At 36.4% G+C, this 25,507-nt stretch overlaps 2 protein-coding genes across 8 annotated transcripts in view; both read right to left on the minus strand.

The window, feature by feature from the left end:
- Window positions 1-24,138, minus strand: part of LOC306877753 (protein FAM131B-like) — a 57,243-nt gene extending 33,105 nt beyond the window's left edge. For 5 of the 7 annotated variants that reach the window (XM_079429703.1, XM_079429704.1, XM_079429700.1 and 2 more), the window contains exon 1: window positions 23,978-24,094. In XM_079429703.1, coding sequence (XP_079285829.1) covers window positions 23,978-24,005 — 28 coding nt within the window. In that variant the 5' untranslated portion in view covers window positions 24,006-24,094. Of the gene's footprint in view, window positions 1-23,977 lie in introns of all 7 variants that reach the window. The other 2 variants (XM_079429698.1, XM_079429699.1) reach the window with 2 other exon arrangements.
- LOC306878014 (uncharacterized protein) lies at window positions 3,056-6,020 on the minus strand (the record flags this gene model as incomplete). The annotated part of the gene is made up of 5 exons (XM_079430093.1): window positions 5,761-6,020; window positions 5,593-5,660; window positions 4,204-4,336; window positions 3,821-3,901; window positions 3,056-3,076 (listed from the first exon to the last, which is right to left on the minus strand). Exons 1-5 carry the CDS (start codon window positions 5,872-5,874, stop codon window positions 3,056-3,058), a joined length of 417 nt encoding a protein of 138 aa, XP_079286219.1. The 5' UTR covers window positions 5,875-6,020.
- Window positions 24,139-25,507: the final 1,369 nt, after the last annotated feature.

Here is a 25,507-nt window from a genome sequence, read left to right on the forward strand (position 1 = left end):
TATCAGCAATACTGGCTTTGATAGTACTTGGTAATTTTTTTTATTTTAGGTACAAATAAACAAAAATTTGTATCGTTTATTATTTTAAATATTCAAAGCACATCGTAACCCTCAACTTATTATAGTAAATCTGTATATATAAGACATGCTGCTCCATCACAGTCATTTCCTGCTGTGTTCACTGTCAAGCTGCATTCAAGACTACTTATATACAGTAAACGGATGGCAGGAAACACTAGCAATGAGAGCAAATGGTTAGGGCAGTCAACAACAGAAAATGACAGTGCATTGAAACCATAATTGAATCAGATCCCAACACCTTTCACCTGCCTACATACATGCTGTTCTTTCATTATAATCACAGCTTGATCTAATGATAAAACACTACAACAATAGAGAAAAGAGAGAGAGGGAGAGTACATGTGGAGGTGGCAACTCAGAGTTAAACACGAATCCAAGTAAAAAAAAAAAAAGAGTGTGTAATTTTTCAGATACAGTGGAAAACAGGTCACCTGTATTTGGGCCTGAATGATTAACGAATCCTATCCTTTTATTTATTTATTTTGCTCCTTCCTTACACAGACTAATCCTGATTCCACAAAAACTTAATTACAGAAGGCCCTGTGCTAATTAAGCTTAAACACAGCTTTGGTCTCAGGGTGATTTCTCACATTATTAAATGAGTAATATTCTTCCATAATCAGCCATGACATGGGCTAGGGTTGCTAACCTTACACTGTGCTAATTATGTTGGGATATTTAGAAAGGATTTTGGTGTTGGTGACCTTGCCTTGTTTTTCAGAGATGGTGTAATGCTTAGATGCACTTGTTGCACTATGTTGTAAATAAAAAATGTTAAATCGTTTGTATAAACAGGTGAGATTGAAAATAAGAGCTGTTGAATTAATCTCAGTGCATACTGAGATCATTGTCTGTTAGGCCTTTTATATGCTATCTAATATTCTTCTAAAAGTTAACTTAGCAGCCAGCAAATAAATATCATGGTTCACATCTGCAACTTAAAAGAAACACTATTGGCTATTTTACAAAATTGATGAACCATTGTTATGGGTGCCGTCAGAATGAGAGTTCAATAATATTGCTTTCTCCAGTGAAAAAGTCATCTCGTCTGAATCTGGAGAGACATATGCACAGATCAAGCACAATTAACAGTCAAAAACAGTTCAACACGCATATGTTGGTGAATTTAGATGTGAGAGAACAACTGGACTTTTTCACTGGAAGAAGATTTATTATGGATTGTGGACTGGTATTTAGACCTGAAGTGATGATTTAAAGTTAACATGCCTTAGTGATGTATTCATTTCTTACAAACACACAACTTTTCACTTCACAAGACATTAATAGATTTAATGGAATTGTGTCATTTACTTGTGGATTAATGTAATGTTTTTATGAATAGTTTGAAGTCTTATTCTTACGGCACCCATTCACGGCAGAGGATCCATTGATACACAAGTGATGTAATGGTCAATTTCATCAGATCTGTTCAGATGAAGAAACAAACTCATCAACTTCTTGAGTGGCCTGAGGGTGAATCAGTTTAATTTTTGGGCAAATTGTTCAATTTGTTTCATTAATGAAGTTCTCATTAATAGAATAATTAGTGCAACCCAACAAATGCCTTATGTGTGTGTTATACAATGTGATGCAGAAATAGAAAGCAGTGTTTGATATTTGAGAGGGAAACTGTAGTTGATCTCTCTGTCTGGATGACGGAGTAGCTCTGTGGTCTCTGGAGTCACGGCTAACGTTGTGACACACTGACCTACTGATACAGTAACATCAGCCATTTTATTCTGTTCTTCTTGAGATTACCCGCTGTCTTTATCAAGATCAGGATCCAGACATGATGAAGATAAATCTGTCTGTCTGGACCAATTAAATTCATGGTTTAAATGGCGAATTTGTGGCTATTAAGCATACATCTGTTTACTATGTGGATACACAGTAGGACTTTGGAGGTGGGGGGCTCTAAAATCTGCTAGCAATTCTGGTGACCTAAGCAAGATATTTATTTTGTGACTGGAATGAAAGTGAGGTGGAGCACACATCTAAAAGAGGAGTATGGAGGACCTGTGCAGACATAAACTAATGTACTTAAAAAAATTAATTTGTATTGTGAGATATAAATGTACAATTGTGACATAAAGCCACAACTGTGTGAGATAAAGTCACACTGTGAGATATAGTTACATTGCAAGAGCAAAAGTTCCAATAATGAAATACAAATTCACAATTGTGAGATATAAAATCCCACCACGTCACGCTTTGAAATACAAAGTCGCATTTCCTAGAAAGTTGCAGTTGTGAACAATTGCATGATTGCGTGACAGAATACACACTGGGAGATATCAAGTCACATTTATAATCAATACAGTCACGATAATTAGAAATACTGAAAAAATGGTAAGATATAAAGTAACATTGCAAGATAAAAAGTCACAATAATGAATGACAAATTCTTAATTGACAGATATTTAGTCACACATTTTAAATTTGCAATTCCAAGAAACAAAGTTGACGTTGCAATGTGTACTCTCATTTGGATATACAAGTTCACAATTACAATAAATGAAATTGCAAGAAATAATGATAAAATGTTTGAGATATAAAATCAAATTGCAAGATATAATATCGCAATAATGAGAAACAAATTCAAAATCGTGAGAAAGTTGTGACAATATAAAACTGAAATTCCTAAAAACAAAGTTGTAAAAAAAAAAAAAATCACGTTGTGAGATACAAATTGAAGTCCCAATTGTGAGATACATAGTCACTCTGCGGTAGAATGGGGAGGCGGAAATAAATGAATACAAGGAAATAAATGAATTGACAATGAAATTGATTTTTTTTCTTTTTAGAATCTAATTTAACCCTGATGATATGCCATTAATTGCTCTAACTCTAATGCTGTTTGGAAGTAAACATACTAAACAAACTCCTGCTGACCTTATGACTGATTTGATAATCATTGGGAATTATTATTAAATGTCATTAAAGTTGAAGAAATGATAATAAGGTACTGCAGCATCTAATCCATTCTCTCAGCATCCTAGAAAACAGCAGCCAATTGAGTTAAAGCTGTGAATGTGGCTCTCATCATCCAGCTGGCAAACACCCTTAATGACCTTGAAAGGAACTCAGCTAGCTAACCTACACTGAACCAGATAGATGATTCAACCACTTTTTGTTCCATTGTTTTAAGACCAAAATGTCTGACGAAAAACAACTAAATTCCTACACTGTAAAACTTTTCGTTGTAAATTTACAGTATAATACTGGCAGCTGGGTTGCCAGCCACACTGTATTTTTACAGTACTACTACTGTACACAACATTTACAGTTCTGTACTGTATTTACGAAATACAGTATTATACAGTTATATAACTTTTTTTTACAGTATTACACTGTGCTCTTTACAGGGAATACTGTAAATCCTGCTTTTATTTCAGTACTCTTGGATTTACAAAATTAAAAATATACTTTTTCATAACAGTATTCCCAAAAAAATAGAGAAAATAATATTTTCTGAGTTTTAAAACATTTTATTTATTTTGAAGAAAAGACCAGGCAATTGCCTTATATGAATTTACTGGCTGAAATGCCAGCTGTAGTTTTTTTTTTCCTTTTTCTTTTAAATATAAAACATGTAAAATGCAATTAACAATTAGCAAGTAATTCAAAATACAGTAATCTTATTTACTTTTAAAGAATGGAAAGGTTTTTCAGAAATATATTTTTTTATAAGTCTTTCAGAAGAGAGGAAACCTGTGGGTTTACAGTACTGTTCTTTTACACAACATGTCCAGTCTTCTTGTAAGTCACTTTTCCTTTCTTGGTTTTTGATGCACATGCAGGGCTGATGTCGAGAAAGCATCTAAAAGACAGAAAAGAAAAAAAGTGAACATTATGTATATGTCTAATATATATATCTAATACACACATACACACACAGCATCTCACAGAAGTGAGTTCTTTGAGACAGCACAGAGAATTGCAACACTTACGATGTGATTACATGACTACATGATAATGTTAAATATGCAATATGTCATTCAGCTCTTTAATCAACTGTATAAAATATTTGTTAAAATATACTTAAGTACTTTACAAATACTGTCAAAACAAGTTAGTGACAATTCACTCTATCATATATATATCAATGGCAAATATGCTAACCTCAGTCGCAAGGGTGCATGCCACCTCTTCCTGATACTGGAGGTTGAAATCATACAATAATACAAACAGCACTGCAAGGCCAGAGACAAAGTTGGGCTGCTCAACATTTACCGCTGGTTGCTTAGAGATTGACCTGAAAATAAAAAAAGAAAGAAAATACTTCAAATAAACTATTGTGGGTTCCATTGCAGTTCTGTTTAGTTGTCTATACATAGTTCAACTCAACATAACTATTAAACTAAATCTGAAATATGTGCAGGGAAATCCCATTTACAGGGTTCACAACTATAGCTGTGAACTGCATAATAATAGTATCTCATGAATGCACAGTCGAGCACAAAAGACCAATGTCAGTGTCAGGATTTTCATTAAACAATATTGCATTCCCTCAGAACACTTAGAATACATGACATGTTGCATGTGAACATTCTGTGATACTATTGTATCTTGATGCTGGTCACTATCACTGCCATTATATGGACAAGCGTGAGCAGGCTTTTTTTTATTTATTTTGTATTATTCTCCTTTAGTGGTCCAAAAAACAAAGAAGGTCATAGGGCATTAGAACAACACCAGGGTGCATGGAAGCATATGGGTAGCAAAATTCAATTGAAATGCAATACGTAAAATGGTGATATATTTCAATTTACATTTTCTTATACATGTGCAATATTTAGTGCACATATGTATTTTATTGTATATCACATAAATTTTATTTAAATTATAAAATTTACATTTGCCATTTCCTACACTAGTTTTAATACACAAATTAAAAACATATTTTAATGCTTTATAAGTTGCAAAATGGAAATTAAAATGTATTACCCAAATTGATTAGATGTTTAACATGTCCAAGCAAAAACTGTTTTTACATCATAATACCACATGATAATTGTAATTTCAGAATGCATTCTGATCCAAAGGTGCAGTAAAAAGGTAGAAAAATTGTAATTTAAAATATCTTTTATTTTTCTTAAATGCATTGACACTCATATATAAGACGTTTCAATTGCATTTTCATTTAATACCCCATGATGAATATAAAGTCAATGTGGATTTGAAAATGCATTCGAAATGTATTTGAAAATGCAACACACCCCCGACCTGTCAATCTTTAGGCTACATCAAGGCAGGGCTTGGCAACAGGATGCACAATTGTAGAAAATATCATATGTAAATTATATAACTGAATTTCCATTTTCATTTTGCACTAAACTTTGCACATTTAGGGTAAAATGTCAATTAAAATACAGAAATGCATTGCCATTTTGCATATTACTAACTGAATTTGAAATTATTTCAAACTGAATTTTGCTACCCATACGCTTCCATAGCGTTAATGATGACTTGATGTTCATTTTAGGTACTAAACCTTTACTGTTTACTTACCAAGAATTATAGGTTGTGTTCTCTGGCAAATGTAGAGACTGCTGGACATCAGATTGAGTGGTGAATACCTGAAACAATTTTTAAGAAGACAGCACAACCATCACTAACAGAACCAAGACATAACAAATCACATTTATTTGCAACATGCTTTAAGTAATCTCTACTTACATCTGCTTGAAGGGTAAGGCCATCTAATTTCTGCAAGTGTGGGAGCAGCTGTAGGACCATGGAAGACATGGAAGCAATCAGGAATACTACTTTTGAAATAAGCATTAGGAACATGACTATGGATTTTCATGTGCTGGCAAAATTATAACACATTAAAAAGCACGATCATAGAACTGACATTTTTTAACATGGACTACAAATGGGAAGCACTTACATTAGCACCGGATCTTCATCAGATTGTTCAGCCTGAAAAATAATAATAATAAAAAAATAATAATCAGAAGCAGGTCATGTGAATGTGTGTCTTATTTGCTATTTAAGTTGTTTTTGATTGTTGGATTAAAGGAAGGTGTGCATAAACATCTTAAAAGGGATAGTTCACTTTGAAATTAAAATTTGGTATCTATCAGCTTACCCCAAGGGCATCCAAGATGTAGGTGTCTTTTTTTCTTTAGTAGATCCAATTTTGATATGTTTAGGTCAAATCGTTCTAGCTTGTCAGTCATATAATGGCAGGTATAGGTCACTGTCTCTATAAGAGGGAAAAAGAACATGCACAGAGAAATCCAAATTAAACAATTCCCCATCGTAACTACACATTAATGGCCTAAGACACGAAACGAGCGGTTTGTGTGAGAAAATGAACAGTATTTATACAGTTTTTTACCTCTTGTACACAACCATGTCCAAGTGATCTGAGTGCGCGCACGCATCCGGTGTGTGACGTGTGTGTGCGCGCTCTGGCTTAGTCCGCCAAAATAACTTTATTGCACAAATAATTAGAAAGTTATTGAACGCGGAAATATGTGAATGTTGTGAATGTGCGAATATAAAACCAATTTTACCCAAGTGAATTGCTAACTCGGGATTTAAGTTAAGTTTAACGTTCCCAAAATCAAACCATGCGTGGAAACAATGTAGAAATGTGAATGAAAAAAAGACAAGCTTACCGTATCGATACTTAGTCGAACATTAATCCATCTTCTCATGCTCCAGTCGATTAGCATCATCTCAGGCACAGGTTAGATGATTCAGATGACAAATTATCTCCGCGTCTGCTCAGGCAGCGTCATCCATTGTTTGCTGCGTCACAGGCACTAACGCTTGAAACGCGAAACGAAGCTCACAAAGCTTATCTACGCACAGATTCACAAACCACTGGCTTATCTTAATAACGCGAATAATTATTTTGTTCAATTAATTCCCGCTGACGAATCTAGTTTGCCTGTAATACACTGTTCACATTTCTTCTTCTTTGGAGATCACATCACATTTGAATTGAGCGCGAAATAATATCTATATAATATATATAATATCTATATAATATCTATATAATATCTATATAATAATATATCCCACAATGCAATGCGTTTACAGTATGGTACTGTATTACAAATTTAGCGGGCTGAAAACAGAAAATTTCTGTATATTTACAGACATTCTGTAAAATATACAGAATGCTACTGTTTTATAAAAATACAGTATAATACTGTTAGAAAATGCCTGTAAATTTACAGTAAAGTTTTACAGTGTATGGTACATACAGTCTGGATGACTGTTTATTATTCACAAAAAACACAGAAATAAGCATTAATATTCAGTATGAGCCTGTTTGCTCTGCAGGGCTATCTGTAGTAGCTCTTTCTTCTCCTCTCAGCACTTAATCCTCATTCATCTCTTCCTCATTACACAGCGACTGTGATTTTCTAGTTCCTCCTTCACTTTTGACCTTTGACCTTCCACCTGTCCACTGAATTAATCACCTCCTCCAGATAAAACATATTTCCCTGACGTAAATCTTAAGGTGCCTAAGGCAGTGTGTGCCCTAGATAACAATACAAGCATACGTACACACACATAGTAACACACCTTTGGGATTCATTTAGCCAAGATTAACACATCATACACGCACACACACACACATACACACACACACACACACTGTCTGTTTGGCTCTAAAGCTCAGCTAACTGGATAAAGACTAAACAAAAGTAACTGCAAACCTCATAGTTTCACTCGGCATTCACTGCTTTTGTATTTGTGAACATTGCAAACTGGGATTTGAATTGTGCACAATAATATCAACCATATTGCCGTGTATTTGTAGTACATTGCCTCCATGATCACGTTCATGGGTTGCAAGAAACATTGTTTTGGCGTTCAGGTTGAGGTTTTGTAAATCCGTCTAAGCTTCCGTGTTAGATTTTTTAAAATCATGCCAAACAGAGTTGGAACTTCCAGCTTGCTGAGCAATTTTCAGGTTTCCTGGCACAAAATATATTTTAGTAAGCTGCTTTACTGAATGTCTGTGCTGGATGTAGAATCCTGAAACAGGATAACAAAGGTGCAAATTATACAATCACATAAATACTGCAGATAAACGTGTCTCCACTCTATTTTATTTGTATGGCCACCATAAACAGTTGAAAGCATTCAATCTCTTCCATCAAATTCCATCTTTTTCCATTAAATCATGGAAATGAACCCTCAAAAGCTCGGCACTTATTCAGCTAGTCATAATCATTTTCTGAAGGAAATGTGAGTGGTGGTTGGTTAGGCAGTCTGAGTGGTTGTTAGGGTGTTTTGAGTGGTTGCTAGGTGATCCATCCTACAATGTAAGACTATAAGATCTTTTTTCCACATTTCATCAATAACCAGGTTAAAAGTTTCTATATTTATAAAAGTAAAAGTAAGCCACCCTTCTGCTATATTGAACTGAAAACTGGAAAGCAAATTCATTTCATTCAGCACAAACAATCCAGAATGATACAAGGTAATACTTAGTTAGTATTAGTGGTTTACACAACTTTTTGTGTGTTTTTGGCCATTCATTTACATGCCAACAGATTTTTGGGGGCCTGAAAATGCTAATTTTTGAAAGTTTTGAAAATGATACCATTATTGTCTCAGTGTGAACTACAAAAATATGAATTTGTGAAATCGCCTACTACTGGCCTGGCATGAGTAACAGCGTTATAGTTGTTTTTCGCGAATCTGTGTGAACGGGGATTGTTTTGACATTGTTGCCATTTGTACTTGCAATTCAGAAATACCAAGGAAAGACCCCCGCCCACCCCTTTTTTTTTAGTATGCTGTTGTCATGTAATCATAGAGATTATCACCCTTGGCAACTTCTTTGTAAAGACATGCTTTTAATAAAGCTGCTGTGTGTGGTCAGCTCAAATGGACAAATTATCTTGTCAGCAAACATTTCTCTTGCAATTAAAAGGATTTGACAAAAACATGAGCAGACTGAATCCGTTTCTTCTCCAGGCAGTCATACACTTACTGTATTGTTCTTATTACACAAAAACATAAGAATTTCATCAGTCTCCCTACAGGTTTTTAGAGCTAATAGGAGAAGAACTAATGAATGTCGTTTTGTTTCAGCCATTTCAAGATCAAGGCAAGGAGCATGAGGCTTAGGTGATCTAGAGGAACTGACCTACCATGGACGTATCATCTTCGAAGTTTAGGTATAATAAGTCTTATATGGCCATTTGACAATCATTTGATATTGGTAAATTCTTGTTTCATGAGCATAAACAGAAATAGGTTTAAAAAAGAAATTAATAAAATAAAAAATGATTTGTGCGACACTCTCATCAAGTTTGTTTCTTGGTGTGATATAATGGGATGAAATGCACAGTGTCCATTTACAATCAACACAAAACTGAGTGAAATGTAAGTGAATCAACTTTGCTTAACGTGCACTTGCACTAAATACTGACTTTTTAACAATCAATAAAAAGAAAGCAAATACATATAATAGAAAAAGAATAGAAGACGCTATCTTTTAATAAATAAAAAGAAAATAAGCAGAACTAATAGGGAGTGCTAGTGTTAGGGTCAAGTATTTTTTATATTAAATAAAAAAACAAGTACATAGAAGAGAAACAGAATAGAGTGCTAGTGTTAGAGGGTCAAGTTTTGATATTTAATAAGAAGAAAAGTAGATTGAATAGAGAATTGCTAGTGTTAAAGGGTCAAGTGTAGATGGAAGAGATGTGTCTTTAGCTGTCATTCCACCAGGAGGGACAGTTAAGGTAGAAGTCTGTGGAACTGATTTTGTGCCTGTTTGGGATGGCATGGCACTATAATGTGGCGTTCACTTGCAGAACGCAACAGTGGCGGATGCAGAATGTGACAGATGGGTGGGCCTGGATTAAGTCGAGGTGGGCCTGGTGTTCCGAAATCAAGGCTGGGTTTCCCGATAACGTTGTCTATTAGCGCGCTACGAAGACTCTTAGGGGCCATTCACATATCGCGCCTAAAAACGCGTGGAAAACGCTAGGCGCGCCGCTTTCTCTTTTTTTCCAAAGCGCTCGGGCGGTTGCGCTGCAGAGGCGTCTGTCGTTGGTTGCTAAGCAACCATCAGCTGCGCTCTCCGTTACAACAAGGAAATTTCAGCAATGGATTTCCAACACCGAAAAACACTTGCTGTAACTCTGTTACCAGATTTATTTACTAAGAAAAGTAAACGCCGCAGTGTTTGGGTGCACCCCATACTTCAAAAACGCTGCTGAGGTTTCAAAGTAACGGAAAAGGTGAGGAAGCTGATTGGTTGGTTCTTGTCACATGACCTGCGATGCGCTTGCGGCATTCTGAAAAGTTGAGGGCTGCGTCCGAAATCGCATACTACTTGTGTAGGTACTACATTTGAATTCAAACGTACTTCTCGACCGTTAAAAAAGTACGTTCTATATAGTATGAATGAGGGTAGTATGAATAGAATTCGGACATACTACATCCGCCATGTTCATGAAGTCATCTCATCGATTTACAACGGTTAAACTTTCATAAGTCAGCCGTTTACTTTGATTATTTTAAACAAGTGCAATTTAACCACAATGACAACGTTTTCCCTTGAGGTACTTGCACTTGAAAACAGCCGCGTCGCCGCTTTCCGCCATTTTTCGAATATGACGCCTCTCCCGTGGCCTCATGGGATAGTAAAGTGTCCATCGTATGCCTACTACAGAATTCGGGCGGAAGTAGTAGGTCATCCGGGTAATTCTCGCCTACTGTTTTTCGAATACTATGAATTCGGACATACTACTCGCCTCGCATACTGTTTTTCGCATACTATATAGTAGGGAAGTATGCGATTTCGGACGCAGCCGAGATGTTTTTATGGAAAAAACGAGCGTGTCTCACCGCGACCGCGTCGCTTCCATTATGAGCGCGCATACCGCGCGTCTCCATTTGAAATAACGAACTTGAGCGCGCAAAAGACGCGATATGTGAGCGGCCCCTTAAGGTATAACTTAAAGGCATACCATTTCTAGGCGTGTTCCCCGAACAATACGTTAGAAAGCTGCTTAAGATATACCTTCTTACGTGCGACTCTACCAGGTGCTGTCCGTGGTGATAGTGCTGAATTGGTTGATATCGATTCCACGGCTCCAGAATCAATTATTCTCTGATGCACGGGCTGCTTCACTGCGTTATGTGAGAAAGCGGTGTTCTTTATAAAATAATCACTTCAGAAATAGTTGAAATTGCATGTATTAGGATAGCCTAGCCTACATATTTTAAAATTGTATCATATATTGCTGCCACAATAACCATTTAAATTTTTTACGTGCTTTAATCTTCTAGTTCACATTTTTTGTTTGTTGTGGTGAAGCTGCGATGAAATATTGTTCTTGTAAATACTTTCCAGCATTTCAGTAAAAAAAAAAAAAGTGTAGCCTAAATAAGAAGGTTTCGGGAAACGCTGAAACCTTGAGTCCTCTGACCTTACTAGGTGCTGTAGCCATTAAAGAAAACGTATTTAGGTTCATATATATGTTCAATATTATAATATATGTTTTTATTTATTTAATCTATTTTGGTTATGAAAAGTGAACACTGAACAGCATTATAAGAGGCGCAATATGACATGGTCAGACATGATTATGACCACTTCATGTTTTGTAGAAAGACTTTCTTTAAAGTGAATTTCGTTTTGTATAAATTGTATCTTAATTTTAATCAATTTTTCATCAACTAATTGCCTGGATTTAATGAATAAGAAGCAAATATACCAGACAATATAATCATGGAGGCGCCCGCGTGGTCACTTGCACTGCAGGTTAACTGGAGCGCATCTCATCCTAACTTAAGGAAACTCAGTGCCTCACACAGACATGAGAAATACATCAAATGCACAAAGCTTGAAATGTCTTTAAACAAAATAATTCAAAACGAAAAAAAAAATTAAGGTTATAACGTGGTGTTATTCAAAATACGTTTTCCACTTGTCTAGTTCAGGGTGCTTGCAAGAAAAGTTCTCAAAGTGATCATATGGGAATACTTTTCTCATTAGAACCATACTGTAACACAATGAAACATACAAACTGCTTTATAATGGTAAAAAAATGAGTGAGAGTAACTTGTTTGGCCATACTAAGAAAAATCAAGATACCGTAAACTTCTAGCAAACGTTATAACCATTGGTTGTTCGCGTCATAGATGGTTCGCGCCAGATTACAATAGAGCGTGCTACGTTGATGTTGCATTGACCAATGAAAACACATCACCAACACACTTAAATTTTAAAGTTATCAGGCTTGCTTATAATTTAACTGTTTTTAACATAACATGTTCTAGATGAAATACACCACATAAAGTAGTATCCATGTTTAACAATACAGAGTAGTATTTTATTTTATTTTTTTATTTCTGATTAGGCGGGCCAGCTGTCAATGTGGGCGGGCCCAGGCCCGTCCAGGCCCACCCACAGCTCCGCGCCTGGAACGCAAGCTTCTGGAGGGCACTTAAGTCTTGTAGTAGTAGTGAATTTAGGTAAAGGGGTGCAGAGCCAGGGGTTGTTTTGTGGGCAAACTTCAATACCTTGAATTTTATGTGAGCGGCAATTGGTAGCCAGTGCAAATTGATGAACAGATGTGTGACATGCGCTCGTTTCAGCTTGTTAAAGACTAGGCTACTCTTGCAGGATGTTTACATTCTTTGTTGCTCAAAATTCACTACAGTGAAAGATGAAGCTTCACATGCACTTTTCCGCTCTTCTGCATTGGAAAGTAAGTGAATGGAGCATGAAGTCTATATGACTGCATTTTTAGATAAATACAGGATCCTTTTCTTTGAACCTAGCCAGACCTTAAAGAAATCAATTAAAATGGTAATATGCTTTCTATATTCTCATTTTACAAACCTCCACTGGGATTCCCAGTATTATCAACAATCATTGCTTGAGGACTCACTGCTAATGATATCCAGTCTAAAACATTCCCTAGTTTCATTACTGCAACAAATTCCCACTCATGCATTAACTGACTTCCAAAACACATTCTTTTCCCATTTCTTTCTTTTCCTTTGGTGCATTTTAATCGTCGCCTAAGATCAGTTCATCAAATATGTCCAGGAAATCTGCAGAATGCATGGACAATGAGAGCTGTGCTCAGTGTAGCCTATAAAGCTGTTGCAGGTGCTGCATAAGGAGCAATAGCAGGCGAGCACATGATCCTGTACGACGAGGCGACTCGTTTTCCCCAGCGCTTCTCTTCTCTCTGATGCCTCCCCTGCGGCCAAGCCACGGCGCAGCTCTGCTAGTAACGACGCAAAGCTGAAGAGGAGAGGAAAGATGAGAGAGAAAAGCGCGGCCGTGCAGAACGAAGAACCCGTATCAGTCACATCACGTCTGCCGCAGCTGGAGTTATTATGACAACCGCCGCTAAGAGAGACTCCATCCGTCATCTGTTAACGGAAGACTGAGAGGAATTCCGGTGACTGTCAGCTCGTTTCAACACTGAAGCGTGTGTTTGAGAGAGAAAGCGGCAGTGATTATCGACTCGTGACCCATGTAATTAATGCACATCCGTCTGTCTGCAGCAGACTGTATTTCAACGATTAATCTATTTCTATAAACCATATATTGCGGTTATTCACGCGATGTATGTGTGACTGAAGAGCACTGCAGCTCTGTGAATTCATTCTCTTTCTTTGAGGAACTCTTGCTTACTGTCGCATTAGTCACCATTGAAGATCATTTGAGTCAAACTTAATTTGCAAGGGCGTTGTTATTCAACGCTGAGAACAATTGAAAAGATTGGCTAGTTTTGTGTGTCTGTGAGAGAGCGCGCGCTTAGTAATCATATATCATTAAGTGGGTGTCCCTTAGTAACATAATATCACAGATGCTACAGTCGTACCAAATGGAGGCGAGAAATGCGTTAAAGGCTGCTCACTGCCGCTTATTATTGTGCTGAAAGTGCTTGAGTTTGTTCGAACAAGCATAAACTATTTTTATATGTTATTGTTAGGTAAAAAAATGTAATCAGAATTCCAAAACCATATACATTTTTGAATGTGTTAAACGATAGCATAGATAACATAGCCTACAAACTGCTGAACAATGAAATTAACCTGCAGCTGAGAGGATATTCAAATTAGACCCCAATTACAAAGATGCATAATATAGGCTAGTAGCCTATAGGCCTATATTATGCAAAAAGCAGTAGGCTACATTAATTGTGTAGGATGTCCGTATATAGACTGTATTCAGATGCAAAAACACCTGGTTGCCATCTGCTGAGAAGTAGTGCAGTGCCGGTGGATTGTTTTTAAGGGCACTGGAGCTATGGAGCCATCATGTTTAATAAGTTGAAAAACAAAAGTGAGAACTGTGTGCCAGGTGGCTGGCTTTAAAAGTAAGTGTTTTTGGTAATAAGTAGTTTTTTGCACACTGTACTGTTTTTTGCACACTGTACACATTAAATGAAAATCACCCTATTATTATCTCAATTCATGAATCTAAACTGTGAACTTCATTGTGTGAGTTTCATTTTATGTTTAAAAATACCAAAGTAAATGAAAGCATACTTCATTAAGGCTTAATTTCTTCATCAAATTCAGTACACACTCTGAAGGTCTAGGAATTCAGACGCTATTATTAACTGTTATTCGGTGATGTGTGTGTGTTTAATCTTGCCATGGTGAGATGACCAGAAGTAAATAACCATCTTTAACCATACGTTCAGGACCCAGGAGGCCTCACTTTCAAGGATTATGATTTCATGTAATTATTATGCAGGATTACATAAAATGATTCAAAGGAATATATTATTATTGTTATTAATATAATACTGTAAACTGTTTTTCTGATTGTTTACCAGTTTACTTTAACAACAACAACAAACAATAAAAAATATTAAAAACAAGCAGCTTTGACATAATTATAGCTACAAAAAAATAATTTTAGTTAAAAATAGACGTTGAAGTTAATTCAGATTTATCAACTCAGATGTTATTTAAGGTAGTATACAATAATAATTGTATTAATACATTAAAAATATATACATAAAAACAAAATTATAATGCTAAATAAAATCATTTTATGTTTATTCAAAAATTAAAATGATCTTATAAATTCTCATTTGGCTTACAGAACTGAAGTAACTTTAGAAATGCTGTTATTTCAGAGAGCATTTGTAGAAATCAAAGAAATAAATAAAATTGTTGTACAGATATGAATAGTACTTATATATGTAATCTCACATGGACATCAGTGGCCTAGAAAAAGCAATTTCATTCTACGCAAGGATGGTTGGTTGCCCCTCGTGAAGATGGGCATGTTGAGATCATGTGACTAGCGTAATACTAGCCTGATTTCAGTGAACACCTATCACTTCCAGATGTGAATTTGTTGACCTTGATTTTACCCCCAAACCAGTCAAGCGCTTAACCCACCCCACAGCTGGTTTTATTGGTCAACTAAATCAAGCAGTCACCTGTCCAGAAAAGGTCAGACTTCATGGATTCAGTTCAGAATAAATTACGAATGGATCCGAAGCGTGACAAACAGTAATGCTATTTATTAGGATGTGCAACCAACTAAGATTGAGGTCAGGGGGTATTTTTTTCAGCATTGTGCAGATAATCTACACGCATCTACTGAGAATGAACCCTACTTTTTCAAAGTATACTCCTGATCTTGCTCAGATGGATTCATAAGTATATATCATTCCAAACAGAATATATATATATATGTTTGTCTTTATAATGTTTTAGCATTATTAACTAACTCTCATTTTTGTATAAAATTAGGAATCGCTCTTATTTTCCACCCCTTAACCTGCAGCCACCTGGCTTCATTCACACGTCAGTTTCACAATTCAGGCGGTTCACAATGGATTCCACTCAATATATTTTTTCTAGTTAAATTAGCAGAAGCTAAACGGGTTGTGTGTTTCATCTTGTTTTTAGTAACGCTTCATTTTGATAGTCCACTTTAAACATTTAACCAACTTAAGTAACTTTGCAACTGCATTTCAACTAGCAGTCATTAGAGATTTAGTATAATGTCTGCTTAATTTCTATCACACTTTTTCACTTTTGATGCTCCCCCAACAAAAATTCAATGCAGAATGCCTCTATATGTTACTGTGAAGTAAGAAGTCAGCAATATTAACCTACAAAAACAGGTCAAATAATAAATAAGGGCTTAGAAAGCTTCTGTAACTTCATTCTAAAGTTCATATTTGACACACATGTTTAAGGCCTCTAAATTATTATTGTTGAAAACTCTGCTCAAAACATGTAAATCATCCACTACTTCTGTCGCCTGATTGATAGTTTATACTTTTTTTTTTTTAGCAAGTCAAAGGCCTTTTAGTATAATTATAAAAATGTCCCCCTTCTGGTCTTGGGACACGTGTGTTTTTGCTGTCATCATATCACAGAATTGCAAATCATGTTTAAAGTGTGAGTATCAAACATGAGGCTGTTAAATAACATCTGAAACATATTATTGGAAGATATAGATTGACAACTGATATTTAAATGCATTTTATGTAAGTCTCCTATACTATTATAAAGATCCCATTGATTTAGACTACAAGCTTTCAGAATTTCATCTTACTTTTTGGTCATATAAATATCAGCAAACTGCACCAACTTGCATATTTTCTAATTTTGGGCCTCTGAATAAAATTGAGGTGATTTTTTTTCTACTCCTCATGTGAGCTCCATATTCTCCTACATTATACTATATGAGCCATAAAAGCCTGATACATCAAATATGATACTCAACAATAAACACATATACACAATTTTTAGATACAAAGATTTTGTGTAAAGGTTTAATAAACTGTAAATTAAAAATAGATTTTTCTTACTATTATTTCAAATGTCATGCTTTACAGGGTTAATACAAAACCTGCTCTACACACATAAATGCAAACCCAGTCATAACACTCACTGAGGAACAATACCACTCTTGCAGCGAGTTTAGTCCTGGGAATAATCCCACTCTGCATGTTAAGCATGACATTACTACATGACCAGTAATCTAGCGCCATGCCTTTGTCACACTTTTATTCACTCGCTTACGATACTGGACATTTTAATACAAAGATTATTCCCCATCTGAGTTTTGAATGTGTGTGCGTGTTATTTGCTTTGTTATTTGCTTAGTCAGGCAGCTGGAGACATGGCAGCAAGGGGATCATTATGAAGCTTTCGCTGCGGACTCATGCCAAAGCCCATGGCATGCTGCACTGAGTTCAGAAACTGCTGAGCATACCTGCCAGAGGCACAACAGCTCTCCCTCATCCATACATTAAAGTCTCAGGTATCTAATGTGGTTAAAGTGCATTAGATCTGTGCAGGTTTCTGTTGTTAAACTGGTCATCTATAAAGGTACATTGATTTAATATAGCTAATTGTTTCCATGCTTTGCTTAAAGGGATTGTTCACCCCAAAATGGAAATGTTGTCATCATTTACTCACCCTCATATCATTGATATGAGTTTCTTTCTTATGCTGAACATGAAAGAAGATATTTTTAAATATGCAACAGTTGTTGGTCCCTATTGACTTCCATAGAGAAAGAACTACTATGGAAGTCAATGGGGACCATCAGCTGTTTGGTTCTTCAAAATTCTTCAAAATATCTTCTTTTGTGTTCAACATAAGAAAGACACTTTTGAATATTTTAAAGGTATTTTGAATAATGTTGGTAACTAAACAGTATTTAACTTCCACATACTATGGAAGTCAATGGCTACTGTCAACCATTTGGTTACACACACACACACACATTCTTCAAAATTATCTTCTTTTGTGTTCAGCAGAAGAAAGAAACTCATACAGGTTTGGAACAACTTGAGGGTGAGTAAATGATGACAGAATTTTCATTTTGGGTGAACTCCCTTTAATTTCGAACACTGTTCATTCACATAATAATAGACTTGTATGAATTTTTATCCCCAAATCAACTGCAGAGCACCTTTTTAAAGGCAAATAGAAAACAAGAAGAATTCCCATGCCTTTGACTCAGGAGAAAAAATTAAGTGTTTTTGGTTCACATGCAGCATGCAATGCAATTTCACTTTTTGGCACTAACCTAAATGGCTTTTGACTAAAAGATTTTGGGTATCAGAGCGAGTTATTTCACAGAGGGATGAATGTGTTTTTCAGCCTGATTCGGTTGTTTTATAAAGCACCTCTCCAGTGTGATTCCAGCCTTGCAGTCTGACATCTGGGTCACAACTGAGGATGTGCAGAATTATTTAGTAGATATTTGGAGAAAGTATAAGCAAACATACTTATTTGATGCCAAAAAACTTTAGGAGAACAAACCAAGACATACCTTCGAGTGGTTTTTGACGTAGCAATAGAGCCAGAGATGATGCAGAAAATCATGCAAAAAAGCCATTGAATATGCTTTCAAAATAATGAAAAGTTATTGATCTCTGCTATAAGGGTAGTTACATGTTTGAAATGCTGCTGTGCCATTAAATGATGAAATCAATAAGCACCGAGGACAATATTTTTTGTGATCACATGATTCATAAATGCATGAAAACCTAATTTATCGCTACTATGATGAATAGTGGTTGTTGGTTTTGAACCTTTGTGGTGAGACTGTGATAATGGATGCTAGAAAATGCATTTATTTTCATGGCAGCTCACAAGCCCACACATTTCAGCACCACATCTGTTATTTCAACTAAACAGCAAAGCATTATTTGCATTATTGCAGTGCAAAGCTGTATTTCCTTGTTTGTTTTGAATCATTTACTACAGTGATCTTAGCAGGATGAGAGTGAGTCCAGTCTTTGTGAAGTCCACTGGCTTCATATCACAAGGTTTCACTTTACAGATCAATATTGGGCTACAGAGCTGGACAGAGAAAGTAGTAAACACCCAGAATCTTATACTACACACACACACACACACACACACACACACACTAATGCAGATGAGGATATCTTGTATAATGCTTTACTCTACTTAGTAATAGTGTATAAAGAGCCACATGTTTTGTTGACTCTGTTCAGATTTTTCCTTATTATTACTAAAGTATATTTGCAAACTCAGTGCCTCTTGTGTGAAGATCTAATCCTGTACAAAACTAGATTAATAGTCAAAAAATACTACTACAATTACTCAAATACTGCTTAAATTTCAAATGGTATTAGATAGACGTTTACTACTTATTATAAAACAATATACCTTATAATATCTATCTATCTATCTATCTATCTATCTATCTATCTATCTATCTATCTATCTATCTATCTATCTATCTATCTATCTATCTATCTATCTATCTATCTGTCTGTCTGTCTGTCTGTCTGTCTGTCTGTCTGTCTGTCTGTCTGTCTGTCTGTCTGTCTCTCTCTCTCTCTCTCTCTCTCTCTCTCTCTCTCTCTCTCTATATATATATATATATATATATATGTATGTATGTATATTGCCAAAAGTATTGGGACACCCCCTTCTAATGAACAGGTTTGACTTCTTCAGTCATTGCATGAGCACAAATCTTAATGTTTAAGCATATAATGATATTCTAAGGAATTATGTGCTTCTAATTTTATAGCAACAGTTTGGACAGGACCCTTTTCTATTCTAACATGACAATGCCTCTGCGTAGAAGGCAAGGTTAAAAAATAAATGATTGATTCAGTCAGTGAGGAAGAACTGGTCTGCAGAAAGCCAAGTCCTAATCTCAGGTAAACACCTCTGGTGTGACTTTAAATGCAGACCTTGAGCCCAAAACTCATCACCAAACACCAATGAGTTGTACATATGGGTACAAGACGCTTCCAAAACTGTTGCAACAGAGATGGAAACACAATTTTTAAATACATGAATTATGTTTCCATCTTTGTTGCCACGGTTTTGGAAGTGCATTTTTCTGTTCTAAAGAAGAAGGTGTGTCAGTTCTTTTGTCCATATAGTGTATACAAGTTATTGGTGTTGGGTGATGAGTTTTTGGCTCAAGGTCTGCATTTATCTATCTATGTGTGTGTGTGTGTGTGTGTGTGTGTATGAAAAGTGTAATTTCTAGTGGCAGATTCCCAAACTTTTTTGTCAGCCAAACCTCTTTGATGTAACAAATTTGCTTTAAAGGTGCACTAAGGGAAGGGGAAGTGGTGTGTGGCGAAGTATGGTGACCTATACTCAGAATTTGTGCTCTGTATTTAACCCATCCAAGTGTACACACAGTAGTGAACATACACCCGGAGCAGCCAATGCTGTGCCCAGGGAGCAGTTGGGGGTTCGGTGCCTTGCTCAAGGGTTTCACCTCAGTCGTGGTATTGAGGGTGGAGAGAGTGTTGGTTATTCACCCCCCCACCTACAATCCCTGCCGGACCTGAGACTCAAACTCACAACCTTAGGGTTACAAGTCCAATTATCCATTAAGCCACGACTGCCCTACTAAGACTAAGGTGTAATTAGGTGCAATTTTTGAAAAACACTTTTGACCGCAGTGTCTGACTATTGTCCCAAAACACACTTGCAGCCAATCAGCAGTAAGGGGGCGTGTTTTGTAATGATAGAGAGAAGAGAGCGCTCAATTTGAGTGTACAGGAAGGATATTAGCAGATCGACTACAGATAGAAAGAATTGTAAGATAAAAAAAGAGGAAAATATCAGAGGAACAAAACATTAAAAAGAAGGGTTACAATCAGGCAAGAGGTAGGACCCGCGTAAAAATCGGAACAGCTTTCCAGCGGTGGATAGAAACTCAAGGAGCGGGAAGGGCTTGAATCAGACGTCGAGGTTGCGTTGTTTCTTCTTGATAGGTGAGTAACGTTGATTTAGCATTGTTTCACATAACTTATCTGTGTTGGCTTTTGTTTGAATATGCTTGTGTGTCATCTTCGCTTGTAATGCCACAGTTGTGTGGAGCGGAGATTTCAAAATAGGGTCCTGTTGGGGTGTGGGCCTGTTTGATTTGGTGCTTTCAAATATCAACATCGTTTGGCAAAAATCACTTAGTGCACCTTTAAGTATTTTAAGTTTATATTTCAATAATTTAATAATACATTCATATGATTCAGGGTTCTTTGACATTAGTTAATGGTCACATGACATACAGGCCAAGAAATAAAATATTTCCTGCTTTTTAAAAAAAAATTAAACATTTTTAAACAATTTAATACAACAATCTACTTCAAAACCACAAAAAATGTTTAATCAGACCTTTGTGGCAATAGGATTTCAACATTTCCTGTGTGATTTGGTAATCACAATTATTTTTGTAGCAGTTGCAATTTTATATATATATATGATGGTTTATTATATATATTCGTGTTTGGTCTTGTTCTGTCTCGCGTATCTTGTCAGTGTCTGTGCTTGCTTGGCCATTTGTTAAGAAAAAATAAGGAAAGTGTGTTCAAGCGCCAGCAGAAAACAGCGTAAAGAAATACTCTTTGAGAGACGCAGTCTTTATCAGCGGAAGTTAAAAGCAGCAAATGTACCGGGTAAACGGGTTAGTTAATTTTATGTTTCCATTTTTGTTATTAAAAATAAAAACAAAGAAGCAAATTACAAACAATAGGACAAAGATGCTAATTAAGTAGCGTATTTAGGTTCAAAATAGAAGAGAATTTGAATAATTAAATGTAAAATAAAACATGGCACTGCCTTCAACTATATATATTGAATATACATTGATCCTTTTTTAAAGCTGCAAAAGTTATCCAGTCCAAAGAAGCATGTAATATTCTCTTTTTCTTTTGTTGTTTTATTAAGATTAACAGCATAGCAGCAGGTATATTGGGCTGCTGTCACTATAAGACAGAATGCACAGGTTCAATATATTGATTTACATTCCCTACTGTTTTCATTCTTGACTGATTGTGTTTAAGTAAGTACTCACCAGGAGGGGCATTTTGAGTACATTTTCTAAAAGTGTTTTGAAATTTTGATGAACAATGATTTGTTGTTAGATTCTGTACAATTCTGAGTGAAATTAAATGGAGAAGCCTCCCCTGCAGCATTTATTCAAACAAACACAATAATAAAAATAGATGACACATCAGATGACCCATCGGAGGGATAGACACATTTATGTTTGTGGAAACAGGATTTTAATCTCATAGTACAGAACCACATATTCAAATGAGGTTCACAGTATGTCATAAGTAGTTCGGCTGAATTGATTCCGGCGCTTGATTATGTACCTCAAAACAGAATGTGTACCAGTCCCGCACAGCGTGTTGACCTCCATTTTAGTGCTGCGCTGTGTTATAAACACTATTTATCAAACCCTCCTCCCTTTTCCTTCCTCCTCTCTTCCGTTCCTCCCCCTGCTTCTCTCTCGCTCTCTTTCCTCCTCTCTGTGTGGATGTGAGGCAGGTGGCCCAGCAAGAGAAGTTTGACACAGTTTCTACATCTAATGTTTAATTACTGTAGTGCTGATGTTGAACATCTGCATGACTGTTCTGGGCCAAAGTCAGCTTGTTCTGCACCACTTCTCATGACACAATGCATCTGAAACTGTGAAATGTCAAAACGCAGGAAAGTGTGTAGAACAGCGTTTCCCAACCATAGCTTGATTCTTAAGGCTCAAGTACCTCTTCATTAATACCTTAGAAAGAAATATGTTATTTTTCAATTGTATTTTACTTCATTAATAATCAATTAATATTCTTAGTATGATACAACATTCTTAAGTATTATACATTAAATATTATACATATTAAATTATTATTACATTATTTTTCCTTAAACAGAATAAAAAAATAAAAAAATAATTTAACACTATAAATAATGTGAAAACTAACGAAATAAATAAATTGATGGATGGAAATGAGTACATTACAAGAATTAAAGCTGAGGTCATAAGAATATTTAAGATCATATTTATTTGACCGCAAAATAGGACGGTTGCTTTTAAAACATCTTCTGTCAGACCAATAGAATACATAAACTGATACCACAAACCTTTTAAGCAAAGACACCAAATCAATGCTGTGAAAAATCTGGTTTTAAAGTGTATTTATTGCAGGCTGTAGTAAAATAAGTGGAAAATAAATGATTCTATTAATGTCAAGCCTACATTTACCAACCAATCTCCTCTTGAGATGTCCTATAGTATTTTTAAAATACCTAATTCCTTTCTAAATCAGATTATGTTTGACTCGAATCTGTCATAATTTACTCACCCTCATGCCACTCTAAACCTGAATTTCTTTCTTCTGCAGAACACAAAAGAAGATATTTTGAAGAACGCTGGCAACCAACCAACCAATTGACTTCCAATTGATAGACCAAACAAAACACTGAGGCATTTCTCAAAATATCTTCTTTTATGTTACGGAACAACATGAGGGTGAGTAAATGATGACAGAATTTTAATTTTGCCACCGAACCAGCGAGGACTGATCATTTGGAATTATTTGTCAAGTGTGTGTCGGATTCAGGATGGTCCCAACCTGATTACCTCCTCTCCCTCACACACATTCCCCTCAGTTCTCCTGCATGTATCGCCTCTCCCTCCACCCCTCTCTCAATCTCCCTCTCACTGCAATGAAATTCAGCATGTTTGTTATCTCTCCCTCTCACTTTCCAGACGATTTCAATGTGCAACACGATACCACAAGAGCCTCTCCAACAGTAGAAATTTTAGCCCTCCGTAATCGCCGTAAACAAGCTCTATCACTGCATTTCATCGCTCCATCATCTCATCCTCCCACACACAGACACCATGCAGTAGCATAAATCAAGAGATGTGGGTTGGAATCCACACACATGAGTCCGCACACCCCAGTAAACGCACAATGTGACAGCTCAGACGTTTAACTCAACGTTTCCCTCCACCAGCCAAATTCGTTTCACACATCCCAAACGTGTAACGAAAATCGCAAGCCACACACCAGCAGCCCCCTTCCTGGTGCTGTAATTACCCCTCACACTTAATACACCCGCTCACGTGCACCCTGCCGGAAAGTAGAAGAAAAGAAGAGGGTCTTACTGAGGGTTCGAGAGCCGATACATCCCATGGTTTATTCACAAAGGCCCTGGATACAAGCAAGGAAGTGCTAGCCTTTCACCATACATTCTCTCCTCCTCTCTCTCCTTTCTCTTTCCTGGCTGCTGATTCTCTCCACTCATGCTGCTCCCTCCCTCCCTCTCTTTCTCTCTCCCTCTCATTCTCTCTCTCTCTCTCTCTCTCTCTCTCTCTTTGTGCAGTCAGGGTGTCTTACCTCTTAGCCTGCGAGTCAATGTGTCAAAAAGTTGCACTTATTATACCACTGATGTAGTTATAATCACAAATTATAGGTATAATATTCATTTTATGCACTTTATTGGGGTTAAAAATGTGTAAAGATTTTATTTAGGTGCATTTGTAGTAGATAATACTGTAGCTCAAAATCTTAATCTCACAGAGAACTGAAAATGCAAAGTTGATTTTTGTGTGTATTTATGTGTGTGTCATACAGGTTTTCATTGTTATTGCCGCAACTGTAACTCCCACAATGTAGTACAGATGTCTCTCTCTCTCTTTCTTTTTGCCCTGACCACTGAACCCAGCTCGCACAAACACTCATTACCGCAATACTGGAAAATCATGCGATATCGCCACAGGATATTCCTGTGAGGCTCTCAAAACTTGAAAACGCTCTCTCTCTCTTTCTCTCTCTCTCTCCTGTCATTCTGTTCATTCTGGTCCCTCCCTCTGTCTTGGTGGCAAAAACACACAGGAGGAGTGGCTTTGTTATCTGGAGATCACTGCCGCCCACTCTATCTCTATCACTCTGCTTTTTTCCTTTCCTTCTTTCCATCCTGACCTGCATATTCGTTTAATTACCATGAGCTGATGTCTTTATCTTTGCTTTTCCCTCTTTCTCATGTATAATACATGCATGGGGCTGTTTCTTTATGTATTTGTCATAAGGTCAGTGATGCAGAATGGGTAGAAAAGAGGGAGGGGCAATCTGTTTTTACTTGAGTTCAGCCAGAGAGAAATAGAGGGGTTGAGAATTTAAAAAAGAAACAGAATGAGATTGAAAGTAGAAGAGAGTAAGAGAAAGGGGCAAAGGAGAGGTGGGGGAGGGAGGTGAGGCACAAGAGGAAATTTGGGCAGAGAGGGAGAAAAAGAGAAAGAGAGAGAGAAAGAGAGAGAGATTGAGGGAGGGGGATGGTTAATTCTGTATGTACACAAAAAGACGGCTAGACGCAGCAGTCCAGCTGTAATCTACCCAATCCTGGAGAGTCATACTCTGCCCTGGCTATTTATAGATTATCGTCTCTTCTACTATGCCTGTGTGTGTGTGTGTGTGTGTGTGTGTGTGTGTTCTCTAATGTGATGTGGTGTTGCTTTGTAATTTGGCCTGCTCTATTGTATGAGCCAATGAATTCATCCTGATCAAATTAATTAGAATTCTCTATTTGATCTGTGGACTATAATATATGTTAATTGCTAGACTGTGAAAGCAGGATCTATTCAATCTCTGTGTGTGTGTACATGTGCATTTGTGTGAGTCAGATATTACTTACATTT

The sequence above is a fragment of the Barbus barbus genome (assembly GCF_936440315.1).
Source record: "Barbus barbus genome assembly, chromosome: 12".
NCBI classification, from domain to species: domain Eukaryota; kingdom Metazoa; phylum Chordata; class Actinopteri; order Cypriniformes; family Cyprinidae; genus Barbus; species Barbus barbus.